The 19,243-nt window shown below is 48.1% G+C and overlaps 1 protein-coding gene across 1 annotated transcript; it reads right to left on the bottom strand.

Annotated features, from left to right (window-relative positions):
• Positions 1 to 6,899: 6,899 nt before the first annotated feature.
• Positions 6,900 to 19,243, bottom strand: CDHR5 (cadherin related family member 5). The gene is made up of 14 exons (XM_061371018.1): positions 19,112 to 19,243; positions 18,734 to 18,912; positions 17,863 to 17,913; positions 17,186 to 17,278; positions 16,970 to 17,068; positions 15,454 to 15,564; positions 14,951 to 15,127; positions 14,488 to 14,578; positions 13,541 to 13,638; positions 12,775 to 12,981; positions 11,648 to 11,764; positions 11,412 to 11,484; positions 8,890 to 9,047; positions 6,900 to 8,036 (listed from the first exon to the last, which is right to left on the bottom strand). Exons 1-14 carry the CDS (start codon positions 19,188 to 19,190, stop codon positions 7,539 to 7,541), a joined length of 2,031 nt encoding a protein of 676 aa, XP_061227002.1. The 5' UTR covers positions 19,191 to 19,243; the 3' UTR covers positions 6,900 to 7,538.

Here is a 19,243-nt window from a genome sequence, read left to right on the forward strand (position 1 = left end):
CGTAACTTCCCTCCATGGGAACTACACGGAACAAGAGCCGAGCACTTCTTTACCCCCAGGAACCTCAGGCAGGTGATGTTAGCAGCAAAGGCTACTAAGATTAAACCGTTTTCCTCCTCACCTGCGGGCTCCCTTCCCTCCCCGAGGCTACCACCCCCTCAGAGGCCGGCGAGGGGCGCCCCGGCAGCAGCGTAAACTGAGCCAGGCCCCTCTGGCTCCTCACCTACGAGCAGTTGCAGCGGGCTGGGAGCACAGGCGAGTCTCGACCCTGCGCTGAGGCGATGCACGGCGGGGATGAGGAGCGCGGCGGAGCCTTTCCCCCACCCCGTGCAGGCTGCTCGTTAGCACCGAGCGGGAGGAGAAGCGGCTCCGGAGAAGCGGCTCCGGAGAAGCGGCTCCGGAGAAGCGGCTCCAGACCAGCGGCTCCAGACCAGCTGCTCGCCGCTGCCACCTCCCCGCCTCTCCCCTCAGCCAGGGCGCGGAGGTCCCGAGGAGCCCCGCGTGGTAACGGCAGAACCGGTCCCAACCCCCTTCAAAATTTGAACCCCCAACCGCCGCCAGCCTCCTCCCCATTGGCCAGCTCCTGCTCCACGCCCTTCCTGATTGGTTCCGCCCAGAGCCCGCCCCGCAGCCCCGCGGCGTCAAGGGAAAGCGAGTTTCCCTCAGGCGCCTCGAGAGGAACGGTTCAGGCAGATGGAATCCATAGAACGGTTAGGGTTGGAAAGGACCTTAAGATCATCCAGTTCCAACCCCCTGCCATGGGCAGGGACACCTCACACTAAACCATGGCACCCAAGGCTCTGTTCAACCTGGCCTTGAACACTGCCAGGGATGGAGCATTCACAACCTCCCTGGGCACCCATTCCAGTGCCTCAGCACCCTCACAGGAAAGAATTTCCTCCTTAGATCCAATCTAAACTTCCCCTGTTTCAGTTTGAACCCATTACCCCTTGTCCTGTCACTACAGTCCCTAATGAAGAGTCCATCCCCAGCATCCCTATAGCCCCCCTTCAGACACTGGAAGCTGCTCTGAGGTCTGCATGCAGCCTTAGATGTTGTGGCCAGCATGTGCTTCTAAAACTTTGAACCTATGTGGTGAATCACCTGTTGTTGACTACTGATTGCCCTGAATAAGATTTCTGAGCATAGATACCCTTTTAGATAATTGGTTTCGATTCTGTTCTGGAATCCTGGCTCAGATATAGAGCCATACATGTATGCTGCATCATGGCCAGTTAACAGAGATGAAAGTAATAACCCAAAGCTAAACCTGGTAGCAAGTGCTTCCATTTTATGAATATCCTGATTTTCTGCACCAGTGACTGCCTTGAAGGAGAGTCCTCCAAGTTTGAGTTGAATCAAAGTTGTCTTCTTTAACCACATCCACACAAAAGTCTTAGGACGCAGTATTTGTGTGTGGTCAGATGGTGGTGAAGGAAATCTTGTGAAACCTTGACCACAGGTCAGTGAGTTTATGTAACTTTCTGATTTTATAGTGTAAAATTTGACTTTGCTGAGCCACAAACAGGGGAAAAAGGCACTGGGAGGAGGCTTTGGAAGGAAAACTTCTAACATGTTTGGAGACAGCAGACATTTACTATTGAGGAATGTGGATCTTGTGCTTGTTTCCACTCTGCTTCAGCCACTGCCTTTGCTGCTGTGAACACCATCGAAATACTCCCTGAAATACAATGTCTATCTATGTATTACTACTGGGTCACTGCTCTCACAGTTCCAAATCTGTTCCTTTGAATCTATTTGGTGACTGCTTTGTTTCTATTGATTGGATAAAATATGTATTTATAGAAAGCAAAGGCCATAGTTCGCTCAACATCCACATGATGGGGTTGATGCTATTTCTGTAAGTTTCCATTCACCGCTCTGCTGAGGTCAGTTTTACTTTTATAAGGGCTTAGTAACAAAGTAATGAACAAATAAATTGTATAAACCAGAATAAAATTGACTTGTTTTGGAAGGAAAAAGAATCCCTTTGGAGCTAAAGACGCAGTATATCCGAGGCAAATCAGGTTAAACCAAGTCTTCTGCAGTTGACTATCATTTGGGTGTTGTCCCTTGAGATTAAGAATAATATTACCTGGATTATGTGGTTGCAGAGATCAGGGTTCACTATTGATTCAGATAAATGCTAGATGCTCCTGCTCTCCTGCATACAAACAGAATAGGTCTCCAAGCATCTTCCACCCCTTCAGAACTAAACCCTGAAGTGTCCTCTGCACATTTATCAGCCATGTGCCAAAGCCATTTCTCTCCTAGAGGCAAACAAGACGAAAGGATGCACTTGATGTCAGCTATGTCAGTGAAGACTCAATGAGGTTCTTCAGTTCTAAATGGGGCCAGAACTTGAGCTAGCAGAAATTAACCTCCAGACACCTGGGAATTGGTTTGGTTTGTTTCTGTTACTTCCTGAGGGTAAAACGTGTGTTTTACTTGACTTTTCAACCCCCCTGCTTGCACCTTCTCAGCTCGGCTTTACAGTTTGCCCTGGCAGTCAAGAGCCGTTGCTGCTCTTCTCTGTGGAGGCCAACAATGAGATGGTCACTTCTTACGTGTGGGTTACTCCAGAAGAGGGTGCTCAAAGCTCAGAAAAGTCACAAGCATCACTTTAGCAGCCGCGGCATCTCTGCAATCCCTTTCAGTCTCCCTTCAGCTTCCACCTGCAATCTCAAACCCAGATCTACCACTGCCACACTGAAACTACTCTTCCCCCGCAGACGGTTGTTTGTTGACAACTGCGAGCATATTCTCCTACCCTCTTAAGCCAGGGTTATACTAATGAAGGAACTAATTCCTTAGAATTGTGATGAGCATAGAATTATAGAATGGTTTGGTTTGGAAAGGACCTTAAGATCATCCAGTTCTAACCCCCTGCCATGGGGTCTAGTGATGCTTCACACCAGACCATGTCACACAAGCCCTGTACAACCTGGCTTTGAACATTGACAGGGATGGGGCAGCCACAGCTTCTCTGGGCACCCTGTGCCAGCGCCTCAGCACCCTCACGGGGAAGAACTTTTGCCTTAGATCTAACCTGAACTTCCCCTATTTCAGTTTGAACCCATCACCCCTTGTCCTGTCACCGCAGTCCCTGTTGAAGCATCCTCTCCAGTACCCTTGTAGGCCCCCTTCGGATACTGAGGTCTCCATGCAGCTTCTCTTCTCCAGGCTGAACAGCCCTAACTTTCTCAGCCTGTCTCCATAGGGGAGGTGCTCCAGTTTTCTTATTCAAGCTGTGCAGGATAAAAGGCAGATGCTTTGGCTGTCCATGTGATGGCACTACCTGAACGCACTTTTGCCTTAGTGAGTGCTGCCGTTTAACTTTCCTCTTGGCAAGTACCAGCTTCTGGGTAATTCCAGTAGGAATTTTGCAGGATAAAAGAACACAAAAGCTTGTGCGGGAGCAGACTGAGCAGCTGGGGCTGCAGAAGGAGGAACTGCCAGCAGGGAGCCTGGCAGGTGAGCACCACATTGATGGGATTTCAATCACACACAGGCGTGGGAAGCCAGAGCACCCATAGCCAATGAATTGCAGACTGAGTACTCACCATTCAAATTCATTTCACGATTCACACAAACACAAAAGGCCAAAAGCACGAGAAAGCACGGCAGTGAGGAGAAGGTGAAGCACCAACAGATGGGGACAGATTACAAATGGAGGGAACTCATAAATCAGTGTCCCAATGCATGTGAGACCCCAAAAATACAGCAGCAAAAGGAAGACAGGCTGACAACAGTATGCCAACGACAGGAGCAGATCACATAGGGCACAGCAATGAGGGAAATGTAGCCCACACGACCTGCCTTTTGCTGGAAACCATTCAGTTCAGTCATTGGTCACAGGTATCATGAAACAGGCTTCTGGACAAGCAGAAAAGGATTTCTCCTTTTTCCAGTGTGTAGAAGGAAGAGTTAGAGAAGGACAGGCCACAGAGAACAGCCTCTAAATGTGAAAGTGAAAGGAAAGCTGTGCCTAAAGCAATTCCAAGGCTATAAAAAATGCTGCTGGAAACCAGGAGGTATTTCTGCTCTCACACACTTAGAGGGCAGCTGGTATAGGGGTGTTGTGTGTACCTGTGCCTGTTTCATCACAGTAACAGCTAGTGGGGCCAAATTCACCACCCTGCTGTAGGTACCAGCCCAGCAGAACCTGACTGCACATGTCCAGTGCCTCAGGACTAAGCAGAGCCTGTCACTTGTCCCTTGCTTTCAGTAACCAGGTTTGTCTGTGTCAGCATTTCTCTTAGGAATGTTTTTCCTGGTCCATGGAAGGCAGATGGGATCTGGCAATCAGCAGTTCTCCTTCCCAATGCCAGGCAGTCACTTTGCAGGTCATTATGCTTTAAAATAATTCAAAACTCATTATTAATGCAGGAATTCCTGAGGCAGGAATTGCCAGTCCCAATCCATGTAACATGACTGGGGATAAGAGTAACTGGTCCCAGTTGCAGAAAGGTGGGGCAGAGGTGCTGGTAAACATCCTATTGCTTTTACCTGCATTTTGCTCCTTCTCTGACACCTTCTCTGTCCTTTCCAGTCTCTTCCCATGCCCACATGGGTTAGAGAACACATGTTCTGTATGTGTTCCCTTAGCCCATCCGATGGCAAACACTCACTGCTGCATTAGTGGAACATCCGCTTCTTAGTTTAGCTTTCTGCTTTGCTTCCACAGACATCAGCCCTTGTCCCATCGAAGCTGGGTTATGCCACTCACTGGCTTGGGACACCATCCTGCATTGCCAAAATGATCTCTTAGCATCACTGAACCCTCATAAGTGCTGATTCTTGTTGCAAAGCAAGCTGGTAGCTCATTTTTGGACCTTTAGCTAGAGGTGAACAAAGTAAATACATGGAGGAAACCCCCCCAGCTTCACCCTCAACATCAGCAATCTTCCAGTGAGTAGCATCAGCATGGCAGCAGCTAGGCTCTGCCCTCACTCTTTTAAGGTGTTAATGCTGGCAGTTAGCAACTACTGAAGAGTTCTCACAGTCCCATGGGAAATATTTGCTGTAGATATGTCCTGGGTTCAGCAGTAGCAGTCACTTTTCTCCTTCTTAGTAGCTGGTGCAGTGCTGTGGTTTTGACTTCCAGCCTGGGAGCAGCGCTGATAACACCGATGGTTTTAGCTGCTGCTCAGTGATGTTTACTCTGACCAAGGACTTTGTGAGCCTCATGCTCTGCCAGGGAGGAGGGGAAGCCGGGAGGAAGCAGAGACAGGACACTTGACCCAAACTAGCCCAAGAGGTATTCCATAGCACAGCACGTCATGGCCACTCTATAAGCTGAGGGCAGTTACCCAGAAGGGTTAGATCACTGCTCAGTCAGGCTGGGTATCAGTCAGTGGGTGGTGAGCGGTTGTATTCTCTTCCCTTGTTATTTCCCTTATCATTATTGGTGGTAGCAGTGGTTTGTGTTATACCTTAGGTACTGGGCTGCTCTTATCTCAACCCATGGGGGTTACATGCTTTCCATTCTCCTCCCCATCCCTCCAGGAGCAGGGAGTGGAGGGGGGGGGGGGGAGTGAGCAAGCAGCTACAAGGCTCTGAGTTACCGGCTGGGCTTAAACCACAACAAGATAACCCTGAGCAACCATGCTTACACAGCAAACACAGGGCACACTCCCCACCCTCTGTTGTCAGACAAACTGCACTTGCAATTTCTGGGCAAACAGCTTTATTACAGTAAGGAAGAAAGCTTTCCACATCTCAGGCTCCGCCTTCAGCTGCTCAAGTCCACACAGCAAGGCCAGCACTCCTTGGAGAAAGGAAAGCAAACCTGAGCACTAGGTAACCCTGGGACAGGGAGACATCCAGGCCCTTTACCAGCTCCATTGCCCTTTTCTGGCCCCACTCCAGCACCTCAATCATAGAACAGTCAGGGTTGGAAAGGACCTTAAGATCATCCAGTTCCAACCCCCCTGCCATGGGCAGGGACACCTCACACTAAACCATGGCACCCAAGGCTCTGTCCAACCTGGCCTTGAACACTGCCAGGGATGGAGCATTCACAACCTCCCTGGGCAACCCATTCCAGTGCCTCACCACCCTCACAGGAAAGAACTTCCTCCTTAGATCCATTGTTTATATCAATGTCTCTTTTAGTGAGGGGCCCAGAGCACACAGGCATATTCTCACAAGTGGAAATCACCCCAGTATTTGGTTGCCAGCTGGGGAAGACACTGGGTGATGGGAGGTGTAAATCTAGCCCAGACCATCAAACAGTTTAATCCCCATCCTACCTGGAAACGGAAATGCTCACTTTGCTGAACTGAGGCTCTATGGCAGGACCATAATTGAAGACAATATTGCTGAAGATGAGGGGGGACTGAGAGAGGCAGGGTCCAACATGCTCTGGGAATGTCACATGAAGTCAGTCCAGAGGTCAGTAGGCTTTCTAACTGAAGTGCAGGACTCATAAGCAGAGCTGATATGCTCTTAGTGAACCACCTCAGGTTACATCTTGGCTCTAGGTAAGCTTGAAAGATGGTATTTTACCAGCAAAAGAGCCTGCTGTGCTCCTCCTGAATGGAGAAAGTTGGTATGCAAAGGGGTTGGCATCTGAGCCAAGAGAGGAGCAGAGAAATGATGGTGACATCTGGCACTTGGAGGCAATGCTGACCTCCACCTTCAGGACCACAGCAAAAACAACACCTTGAGCCCTGTTGGACAAGGTCAAAAAGGGAAACAACGTGCTGGTCCCCACATTCAGCACCTCTGGAATGATACCCATTGTGCCAAAAGCCCAGGGAGCATGAAATAACCCTGGGATTTCGTAGGCAGGTCCTGGCAGGAGCTTTTCTTTTCCCTGACAGCTGAAGTAGTGCACAGTTACAGGTTTTATGACAGAGAAAAATTGATGACAAAGTCCTTCACTAAAGAGCATATGATCAGCCTTCGTTTATCAGTGACAGAGGAAACAGCTGCTCCCCAGCATGTGAATTCCTGGCTGCCGGCAGGACAAGGACAATGGTGGCACATAGCAGCTGCTGGTGCTGGAGCAGAGTCTGGCATGGTGGAAAGCAGAGCCAAGCCCTGAAACAAGCTTCTGGATACAGTCTGAAGCAGGGTCAGGGTGACTTGTCCTGCCTTACACCCTGCAGTTGGCATCAAACACCCTAAAGGGAACAGCCAAGGAGTCAGTGGTGGCTTATTTACCCACCAAGAGGAGATGAGCACTGGGTTGTGAAACTCAATTGCTCCCATGAAACACATCCATCCATCCCCCAGATCCTAAGTGATACTTCGAGGTCTCACAAAAGTGTTGAAGTAGCTATAATCTCTTCTGGCTTTAAGCACTGCATTCAGGCAAGCAGGACAGACAACCTCATCCTCCTGCATTCCAGCTTTTTCCCTGAGCAGAAAGAGGGGCTCCATGTCAGCAAAGCAGCTTAGACTCCCCCTTTTTTCTGGGGAAGGAGACAGGAGAGTGGGTGCAGGCCTATTTCCATCCTAGGTCACTGTCATCTGTCACTGCATCCGTGTGAGACTTGTTGATCATCACTTCTGCAGCTGGCGGGGAGCTCTCAGGCTGAGGACACTCCCAGCCCTCTGTGGTCATCATTCTTGTCATAATCTTCTTCCTCTTCCTCCTCCTCCTTCTCCTGCATATCTTGGTCACTCTCATCATCACTACCTACTGCATTGTCCTCAATCACTTCAACTGTTTCTCTAGCTTCTGGATCCACACTGGTCTTAAACCACACAGCTTTGTAACCATCATCTGCCATATTCCTGTCTGTCTTGAGGATGGACTTCACTTCCTTCTTAGGCTCAGTCTCTTCCACTTCTTCCTCTTTCTCTTCCTGGTCAAAGGTGATGGTGGAGGCTACAGAGGGCTCTGGGGGACTGTTCATTTCTTCTTCATTGGAAAAGGGCAATGGAAATGCTGTTTGCTTCAGTACATGTGTCACTGACCGAACACTGCCATTCTCTGGTGTCTCATGCTGTTTGGTGCTCACATCTGGGAGTGAATTGTTCTTGTAGCTTTGGTTCTGGAAATCCCCAGGCATTTCCTTTGAGAACTATGGAAAGAGAGACACCTTGTGATTGTAGTGAAAGGAGAAGGCACAGGGGAAGAGGGAGTATCTGAAATGACTGAGCTACTACTGCTTGTTTTGCAGTTAGACTTATTTGAAGCCTGAGAGAGATATAGCTCCTTAGAACAGCTATTTTCTACCGACCCCATTTCTGAATTATTTTTCAGATAAGCATGGGAATGTTTTCCAGGAGGGCTGAACACCAGCAACATGTACTGAGCTGTACCCATCCACTTTGGGTATTACCCTGGAGTGGGACTTAACTCACTCCGGGTGAGGTATGAAGTATTCATCTGAGCTATGTGCTCTGGACTCATGTTGTAGTCAGTGGGGTCTAGGATCTTGACACTCCCATCCTAATGCAAAGACCAACCAGCATCTGGTCAGAGGAATTATCTCCTTAACTTCAAAGCAACCAGCCTGCCATGGACTCGAGAGCACTAAAAGGAAACAGATCAGCTACAGACAACTGTCTAAGTCCAGGCTTAGGATGTGAAGGGGCCTTTATCTCTTTTGACCACAGAGGGAGGATGAACCACAGACACAGGTTTTTCAGAGACTGCCTCTCATGTGCCACGTTCATCCTAGATTTTGTGCTCCATGGAGCCGTGGTCCTCATCTTCCCATGTCTGCTCATCACCTACCTACATACAGCCCCAGCCTCTGGGGCAGAAAAGAACAGCAAACATCATCAAAGCGATGCTACCTTTGCAAACAGTGTCTCAGGAGTAATTCATCACCTTCACATGGACATACAGTATTTGGACAGCCCATCCCATCCTTAAAACCTCCTCAATCCCACTTTGTAACTCAAATTCAGGTACAAAAAGGCACTTACCTTTTTCCTTATCAGGTATTTGACTGGGTTTCTGTACTGTTTATATATCATCACTCCAAGGAAGACTAAGGCAAGTAATAGCAGTGCTGCTAATATACCACCTAAGATAGCCATATCCTGAACAGTGTATGCCTTATCAGAGGAGGTTACAGCTCCAGCTACAAGAAAAACAAAACAGTGTTACAAAGCCTAAAAATGGCACCTTTTTATGGAAGCTTTTTTAACATAACAGTCCAATGTGGGAGATGCTCCAACCAATTTTAGAAGGGCAAAGCAGCATCCTGTGCTGCTGAATGCGGCAGGGATATATTTAATATCACAGAAAGCCATTTATTTGCTGTCCTAAAAGCACAGGGTTTGTTTTTAAAGTCACCACCCACAGAATATTACAACTTCCAGTAGGTTACATGAAGTGGAAATAGCATCCATTCACAGGACATGACTTTTCCCCCTCATTTAACCAACCTAATAGACACATGACAGTATAAAGCCAGCAGATGTTACATGAAGTAAAGGTAGGTACATCTTTTACTTTCCCACCTCACCCATGTACACCAGAATGCAAAGTGAGGTTTATACACATATGAAAATGCCAAAGTTCCTTTAATCCAGAGCATCACCTCTGATACTGATGAGCATGTTAAAATAAGAAATAAAGAGGCACAAAAAGCAGGAAAAGCTCTAGAAGGTCCCCAGGACAGGAAAGCCTTCCCTGCCTTTTTGTAGCTGCAGCAATATATAGCAGCCTTCTCAGGAGCAGCTTGTGCTTTCAGCCACCAAGCAGTGTAAGCAGATCTGCAGAGAGATCAACCTGACAGGGGAAAGACAGTAACCTCCCCAGGGTTAAACAGCTTTGGTGGTTCTGGATTCTTCATATTTACATGTCCCAGCTTCACTTCATAGTGTAAATGAGTCTCGAAAGTTTAATGATTAATGAATCACAGTTCTGTTCTCATGCTGGCCTGTTTGTGACAGTGGACTTTGAGTATTCCCTCCACATCTGACTGCACCCCCAGTTTATCTTTAATACAGTTGGTGATGGTTTAGGACCTATGCCTCATCATACCTCCTGGGGAGTTACATCACCCTTAACTCCTCCTGTGCTGTACAGCACACACTGCCTCTGTGAGAGCTGGCTCACCTTGGGAATGACTTACCTCAAGATCCACGTGAGCTTTGCTCTGGCAAACCAGAGGCCAATGTACAGTTATCACTTCCCAGAAGAAGAGTATATTAAAAATAACCCTAGTTTCTCCCTGGATATCGGGACACTCAGTAACATACTCTCCAACCTGTTGGATGCACATTCCTTGGCACTGCCTCTGAGTGTCCAGGGTTAAATATCCTGCAGATTGGCCAGGCAAATGGTGAACTGAGCCCAGCTTAGGCCATTCCTGGATGCTGACTATAGAATAAAGCACAATTCCTCTCAGACTCTGAGCTTTTCAGTGCAACTTCAAGCTACTTTTTTGCATAGTTACCAAACTTGATGTGATTTAAATAAGAAGAGCAACATTTAAAAGTTCCATAGAGGTGTTGGTACATCTGTTGGGAGTGCTGTATCTCCATGTACTGACACCTGAACTGGGCGAGCTGGACTGCACCCTTAAATTGGTTTTAGGTGGTTTTTACACAGCCAGTGGTTTTAGCTGTGAAGTGACAAATTCACACCCAGGCACCCACATTTTTATCCTCCAGAAATCCCCATGATGGTGGTGATGAAAGAGTGATGCAATGGGAACACGCAAGTGGGAACTTCAATCACACATATTCCTGTCTAAAACAATGGAGTCTGGGCATTAAGTGCCTATCCTGATGTGAAAATGCGTGATATTGGCCCACCTTAATCCAAAGCAGTAGTTCAAATCTAACTAATTTATAAGACCTACATAAGACCTATTCCTAAGAAGCTTGGAAGTGAGAGATTTTTACATCAGCAAAGCCAGATGTTAGCTGGAGGGTTGTGTCTGGAGCCTCATCTTTCTCCTGTTGCTCATGGGTCATTTCTCCTGCTAAGACCTTAAAATCCTGGAGTATAAAACTTGACTTGAGCTGAGCCCAGCCTCATGAGGAAGCCTGGCTTTGTGGGGTTGTGCCAGCTTCTGTCTGCTTTGTATAAATAGGCAATAACATTGGAGCTTTCTCTGGATTTGGCTAAAAAGGAGCAATGGTGTACCAAGGTGTCAGGACAACCCTCCTTTGCCATGATTAGACATCCTGGGTTCTTTCTGACCCACAGAACAGCAGGAGTAACCCCAGATTTAGCTTTAGAATAACAAGACATTACAATACACAGCAGTACTTAAAGTCTCTGAAGGCGCTTTGAGGCATGTGCTCACCGCATCCTAAGGATGTTGTTTTCTCTCACAGGCACTGTAGAACCTCCTGTAAGTAGGGGGTTGGTCTCAGGCCAGGTCCATAGACTTCAGTGGGTGACCTGTCCTTGGTGGTTTGCCCACAGAAGAAGACAAGACTCCCCAGTTATCTCCACAAAGCAGAAACCGAAGAGACACTCAACCTACCTGCAGCAGGCACGACCTCCACCACAATCACAGTGCTTGCCTCCTGCAGGCTCACCGTGTCTTTGCCAGCAGCCTGCATGGACATGGCAAAGAGAAAGCTTAGGGACTTCCCAGATCTCCAGCTCACTCCCAAGGTACACGGTGGGCCCTTTGTGGACAACATACCTTATCCATCTCCTCACCTCACTACCCCTCTCTTCCATGACCCCAGCAAGAGATGAAGAAAGCTGCCCTACCTCAATGGTTACAGTTCCTGGGGACTGCAGCACCACATTAGTGAGGATGAATCCGTCTCTGGTTGCAATGAAGTCAGTGCTGTTTTTTATGTAGTACTCAATATTTGGGTTGACTTTCTGAAAAGCCACAAGAGTAAATGATTAAATCACAGTTTGGGCTTTGGGGATGTCTTTGTAACAGGCCTTTGCAGGACATGTCAAACACACCTGAAGTATGAGGAAAGGTGCAGAACAGTAAATGAATCTGGACTGAGGAGGTGGGAAAGGCTGAACTCAAGTGTGTTCACTCTGCTGCTCAGAGGTCAAGAATGTATCCTCAAAGTGTTGCATCCAAAACAACCCAAGTCTCACCCAGCTTTTGCTGGTAACTTTAGCATTTGCCCAAGCAACCTGGTAAATCTGGTCAGTTCTGCCTTTACAACAGTGCCAAAGAGGGATGTACGTGGAGAACAGACCTGTGCTGAGGGCTGCATCATTTCTTCCTTTGTGTCTAGGCTGTTATTCCTCTGCTAAGCCTCAGTCATGTTATGGAAGCCTTTGGAGAAATAAAACCAGAACTTTTTCTTTACTCAGTGGGGTGGGAATGGCTGATCAGGAAGTCTCTTCCTGTCCCTTCTCCCAGTGCATTGCTCAAGAATGGCTCTCTCCAAAGGAGGCTTTGCAGGGAGGTTACAACTCCCAGCCCAGGACCGCAGGTCCTTCCTAGTCTGCTGTCTTTGGGATGGCTCCTCCCAAGCCAGTTCACAGGTAACTCTGTTTGACCTGGCATGGAGGACACATCCTCCTGGGATCTTGCCACAAACTCTAGGAAACACTTCACCCAGCCCTCATTCAGACCTGGACCCATTCCCATTCATTGCCTAACCCTGGGCTTTACTCTGCATTCTGTTTTGCAGTGAACCAGCTCACCTACATAAATCTGGGGGTTTAGAACACAGTATTCCAGCAGGTCCTCCACATTATATCACACCAAAAGCAGTTCTGATCCAGGTGGAATTTCCAGGGAAATGTAATACAGAACACGAGAGGAAAAGACGTGGTTTCCTCTCCCACCTCCCCTTCCTCATGTTTTCTGATCCTATTCCTGAAGCAATGAGAATGAATGTGGTGTGTTTTCAGTTTCTTACATCAGGGAAGTCATCATCCACTGCTGTTATCATCAGGGGGCTTGAAGGATCACCAGCTTGGAAGACAAAGTTTCTTGGGGCCAGACCAACGAACGCAGTCCCACTGTAGGTCTTGTTCTCGAAGTATGGTGGATGCTCACTTTTATTGACGACCTTAATCTCTACACTGGCTACGGAGTACTTCTGGATGTTGTTGACCTGTGTGGCCTGGACAGAAAGAGAGAGATGCTATCCATTTCCTAGTAGTGATGAGAAATAAAAGGGTAGGCTTGATCTGAAGACCACTGCAATCCGTAGGGTTCTGCCCATCACTTTCAGTGAGCTTTGAGCCAGGCCTGTATAAGGGGCCTTATGGAGTCCTTGTGTTTGGTATGTTGCGCACAGTTCTTTTCAGCTCACCCATTTCCTCTTGAGCTGTAGCCAGAAGAGGAGCTTGTCTCTAGGGTAATGTTAATTACTGTAACAGAAGTGCCAGTCATTCCTAAAGAAAGCTTTCCAGGCACGCTCCTCCACACTTTCAGCTCAGCAGGATGACCCTGTTCAGTTAAATTTGCTTTGATGTAGCACCCACACATAGGGAAAATGCCTCTTAACTTCTGCAAGAGGCTTGTAAGTTGATGTAAGATTGGTCAAATACTAGAGGCCCTTCCAAAGGAAAGGGTGTAACTGAATCATTATTAATGTCATTGACTCTTGTGATATCAAACTGCTGCCTCCTGGAAGGCCAGCTACACTGGGCTCTTGTCTACTGTGCCATCACACTTACCATGACCTGCAGGAGGAACCCATCTGGGGAAGTGACTGCTTTGTTCATAGTCAGATTCCCTGTGTCTGCATCCACTGAGAATACATTGTCTGTATCCCCTAAAGAAAATGGAAAGACTATTCAATCATTAGATACCTTCATCAAGTCACCTGGCACTCATGGACTTTCACATCTTAGTGACCATACCCCCAGGGCATCATGCAGCTTTCCTGGCCTGGCTGCTCCAAGGGCTGGGACTGCTGGCCAGGGATTCAGAGGGACTCAACAGACAAAAAGCACTAAGGAGATGCATGTAAACCCAACTGGATGAGGCAGAACAGCAAAGCTTTGCCTTTCCAGTGCCTAGGCCCAGCTATAACCAGCTTCAATTGTGCTAAATGTCCAGAGCCTCTGGTACAATTTGAGGTCTCCAGTTCCCTAACCTGAACTCAAACTGCATTTCAGGAGAGATAAGGGAAGAATTATTCCAATTTTAAAGGTGAGAAACCAAGCTACAGAGAATAGTTGGGTGGAGATTAGTCTCAAATAGCTCTAAGCATCTAAGGGGAAAACATCTCCTACCTGAACTTGTTATGTATAATGTGAAGAGAAAGCAGCATCTCAGTGCATGATGTATCCAACTTACTGTGAACGCTGGCCTCAATATGAGCCACATTTCAATCTGGAAATGCTTATTTCTTTCTGACTACAGAAGGAGCAAAGACACAGAAACCATCTTGTGTTGATGTAGGGATACACATTGCTTCCTACATCTCTAATCTGTGTTTGAATAATGAAAACACTGATGTTGGAGATATGTTAACATAGAAGTAAAACCTTTAGTTCTCTTCCTCACTCTGAGGCACTGTGGGTGTGTTTAGACAGCCATGGAGGGGGTCTGCTCTGGGCAGGTAACATAGGGAGTACATGAGCAATGCAGTCTGAGGAAGGTGGCAACTTCTACTCACCACCAACAATACTGTACACAATCCTTTCATTTATAGTGTAGTCAGGATCAATAGCGTGGATAGGCCCCGGCTCCAGGATGAGTGGTTCTCTCTGCAACAACAAGGCAAAACATTACATACCCCATTGCAGCACCCTCCCAGCCCAGCATGGCTCTGGTGGGTTTGTATGGGCAGGATGGCATCTATTGCTGGGAAAGGGCTGTAAGTGGGCAAAGGGGGGACAGCCCAGAGCAAAGGGGTTTCCAGCTCTTGCCTCTCACTGTGATGTGCTGCAGGGGGAGGGACCAGCAGTGCTGCTTGGGGTGGGGGAACCTCCACTTCCCAGGAGGAAGGCTCCCTGTCAGGCTGCATTGATGACTGAAGATCAGGATGAGCCCATGGAAGTTACTGGGCACTATCCACTGGTAACAGCATCTGGATACTGTCTGAGTGTTAAAGATACATTTTGATCACTGCTGCTTACCGACACCTCGGAGATATTGACCCTCCCAGTGTAGGGACTGCTGATGCAGATGTTGTTGTCCGTGTTAATGAAGGTACAGGGTAGGAACCAGGGTGGTTTGGTGTCCGACTGCTCAATAAGTATATTTATCGTTGCAGTAGCTGTGTGGGTGGTGTCGGAGCTGCCCACAGGCCTGTCCTGTACCCAAAGGCAAAGCAGACTCATGAGATGCCCAGAGAAGAGCCCACCTGCAAAAGCCAGTGGCCCAGGGGGTTCTAGCTGTTGTAACTCCACTCTAAGTCTTAGCAGTTTAGTGAGTAGCTAAAGCAGTGAGTCATCTCATTCTGCTGATGAAGGTGGACTGACTGCAAGTGTGTAGTTATGGAGGGTGGAAGGTTACTCCAAATTCCCCACCCCAGTATCCACCTTCCCCCTGTCATCCCAGACATCTCCCATTCAGACTTATCCTTCAGCTAAGGGCCACTGGAGCAAACAAAGCTCTTTGGTCCTCCTGAAGAACTTACCCGTGCATACAGCAGCAATGTTGTCAGTTTAAATTTGTCATAGTCCAATGCTCTTCTTAAATAAATTTCTGGGTTATTAATTCCTTTTATGGCAAAATAACCTTCTGTGTCCTGGTGGGGGGAAAGGAAAATCCTTACTAGGAGACTGAGTCATATACACGACCAAAACACTGCTCATTGCTGCCTTTGTCATCCCAGTCAGACCTTTAGTCCTGAGGACCCAGGTGCGTGGACAGGGGCAGTGTGAGAATGCCAGATCCTGGCTTGTCAGAATCACAGGATGGTTTGGGTTGGAAAGAACATTAAGATCATCCAGGTCCAATCCTCTGCCACAGGCAGGGACCCCTTCCACTGGAACAGCTTGCTCCAAGCCCCTGTGTCCAACCTGGCCTTGAGCACTGCCAGGGATTGGGCAGCCACAGCTTCTCTGGGCACCCTGTGCCAGCGCCTCAGCACCCTCACAGGGAAGAGCTTCTGCTTTATATCTAACCAGAACTTACCCTGTTTCAGTCTGAACCCATCACCCCTTGTCCTATCACTACAGTCCCTGATGAAGAGTCCCCCTCCAGCACCCCTGTAGCCCCTTCAGACACCAGAAGCTGCTCTGAGGTCTCCACAGAGTTTCTCTTCTCCAGACTGAACAGCCCCAGTGTCCTCATCCTGTCTTGTCAGAAAGGTTTGTTCATGCTCCTGCGAGTGTTCCTCTCCAAGTCCCCTTGCTTTGCCTGCCTTCCTGCTCAGCAGGCACTGGATGACATCTTTTACCTCATTTAATTCCTACACTCAACATGTTGCCTTTGGTTTGGGTCCATGACAGCCAAGCAATCTCACATCCACGCTCAAGACAGATGAAGGGTGGCTCAGCCTCAGAGATGACAAGGTCAGCTGCCTTAGCCTAGAGCTTTGGAAGCCACCACAAAGCCAAATCGAAATAACATCCAGTGCATTTTACTTCAGAACCACCTGCACTTGTGGTTCTCCCTTAACTTTATGCCTTGACTAGGGTTACCAAGCAAACCTCTAAAGAGCAGATAAACTCACTGAACTAGAAGCAGGGCAAAGCAGTCTGCTTTTGGCTTTGCCAAAGGCACTTTGTGGAATCTCGGGCAGCTCTATTTATCTCCACTTTGCATGGACACTGTTGGCAAACAGGACAAGGACTCCTCCTTTCCCTGTTCAACTCGGCACAACCCTCAACCCAGTGAGGTACAAAGGTCTCTACCCAACGTGTTCACATAACATCCCAACAACACTTCCCCGGATGACACAGCTCAGAACATCCCAGACTCTGTACAATGGAATAAAAGTAGAAGCAGTAAAAGATTAATACCTGAAATACTGAATGCTCTCACCTGCTATCCAAACCAACCTTCTGAGTGCTGCAAAAGATGCACCTCTTCCAGAAGCTGTCAGAGAGCTTAATGCAGTACAGTGAGCTGAGCCTCCAAAGTTGGGCTCTTCTGAATTAAGCACAAGAACTTCTCTAGGGCTACTATTTTCCCCCATTGATGCTCACCTGCACTGTTGTTGTGAGTTCATAGAAGATGGTGTCCAGGTCAGCATCACTGGCAGTTAACTCCCCACGGGCTATGATGGTTGCATTCACTTTTGTATCCTGCAACAGAGTTGCTGTGGTTATTCTCTCTGTGAAATGGGCTGAAGACTTCCCCCTGCTAATGCTTCCTTAGCCCCACAGCACTGAGTTCCCTCTTCACTTCCATGCGATGCTTACCTCAGGAACAACTTGGGTGAGGTTGGTTTGCTTGAACACGGGGCTGTTGTCATTCTCATTGAGAATGGTCACCAGAATTTCCAAGGAATTACTCTGCAGAAAGGGTAAAATAAGAGTCAAACACAAAAATAAGACTGTTGGGGCAGATCCTGCTTTGAAGAGTGACCAGAGGGGATGGTGCAAGGGGCACATCTGGGGAAGGACTGAATGGGGCTTGGGTTTGCAGCCAACCCACAGTGGGGGAAGAGAGGGAGGGGGCTTGTTCCCACCCTTTCCCCATTCATAGAATGGTTTGGGTTGGAAGGGAGCTTAAAGCTCCTCCAGCTCCAACCCCTTCCACTGGAGCAGCTTGCTCCAAGCCCCTGTGTCCAACCTGGCCTTGAGCACTGCCAGGGATGGGGCAGCCACAGCTTCTCTGGGCACCCTGTGCCAGCGCCTCAGCACCCTCACAGGGAAGAGCTTCTGCCTAAGAGCTCAGCTCAGTCTCCCCTTGGGCAGGTTCAAGCCATTCCCCTTGGCCTACCACAGAGCTTTGGGTGCTCTCTCTTCAACAGAGGGGTATGTTCATAAAGAAAAGGACCTCTCCTCACCCAGGCCTGTGGACTAGGAGGAGCAGAGGGAAGTACGTGTTGCCCTGCAGTACCCCATAACAGCGCTGTGTATGGAAGAGCACTCACCTGCACGTCAGAGTGCCAGCAAATCAGGCTCACCATCAGCACAGTGTTTTCCTATATGTAAACCCAAAACCAAGTCAGTATAGAAACAAGCCAAAATGTACTAACTCCTAAAGTAAATGAGACAAGTACATGCATTGCCGGATCAGAAATGCTGCTGGGCTTTATCTTGTTCTCAGAACCATCTGACTTCCTCTTTCCTTTACAGCTTCCCATCGGTGCTGGGATCCTGTTTATGATGAAGTCAAAGCAAACCTATCTTCAATCCTCTCCCTTGTGATTCCTGTGGCATCAGAAGAGCTATTGGCCACTTTCTAGGACTTCAGGTAAACCCAGAGAAAGAAACAACTGTTCCACACACAGCACAGTGTCACAGGCTGTTCACTGTCTGCTGTTCACTCACACACATGTGGAGGCTTACATTAAGGGAAAAGCAGCTTACAGATGCTTATGGCTGTGAACAGCATTCCAGCAAGGTAAAATAATTTAGTAGCAACCTATCTGAATACAGTGACCTTTTAAACTGCCTTTATGCTTCCCATAAGAGCACCTCACTGCTCAGAGGTATTTTCTACAGGCACACAGGGACCATTTTATAGGAGTCCCAGAGAGCTCTGAACACTACAGTTGTCACATTTTTGGTTTTAAGACTTCCCTTTGCTTTAATTCAGGCAGAGTCATTGAAGGAAGGTGACAGCAGGCACACCATGCACCCCCTGCTCCCTATACTCTGCTTGTGGAAGGGTGTCCTCAAACTCAACTGATCCTTTAGAAATGGGTTATGAATCCCTGAATATCCGAGCCCCCGCGCTGAAACTCATTAGACCCCAGAATTACCCATCTCATCCTTATAGCCTGTTAGCTAAAGGCTTACCTCATAGTCCACAGATTCAGTCAGCTGCAGCTCAGATCCCTTTATAGTGAAAAACTTGGCATCTTGGGAAGTGGGATCAATGGTCACAGTGAAGCCTGAATCCACATGGATAGTGGTCAGCACATAGCCAGGAGGGTTATTTTCATAAACACTTGGTTCACTGTTACTAACAGAACACCCTGGAAAAACACACAAATGAGACCAAATTGCCTTAGTGACAGAGCTGGATGAGACCTGAGGCCCCTCTGGTTCCTGTTGGGGAGAAGGTCATTGAATAAAGATGTCTCAGAGTAGGTGTAAAAATCTCCCCCTGTAATAGTGCAACCTGCTGCCATGGGGTTATTCCTTTGTGGGCATGGACCTCCTGCAAGAGCTTACCTTGTTGCTGTGCTGAAACGTCCCTTATGAAGAGGAGCAGAAAGAGCCCAGAAGCGAGGAGCCAGTGGGATACAGCCATGTTGAGAAAACCCCCTCTCTCTGATGAAGCTGATCTTCTTGCCTTGCTTCTCC

This window comes from Neopsephotus bourkii, unplaced genomic scaffold, assembly GCF_033783945.1.
Source record: "Neopsephotus bourkii isolate Nb327-2 ecotype Australia unplaced genomic scaffold, CSIRO-AGI_Nbou_v1 NB_1557, whole genome shotgun sequence".
NCBI classification, from domain to species: domain Eukaryota; kingdom Metazoa; phylum Chordata; class Aves; order Psittaciformes; family Psittacidae; genus Neopsephotus; species Neopsephotus bourkii.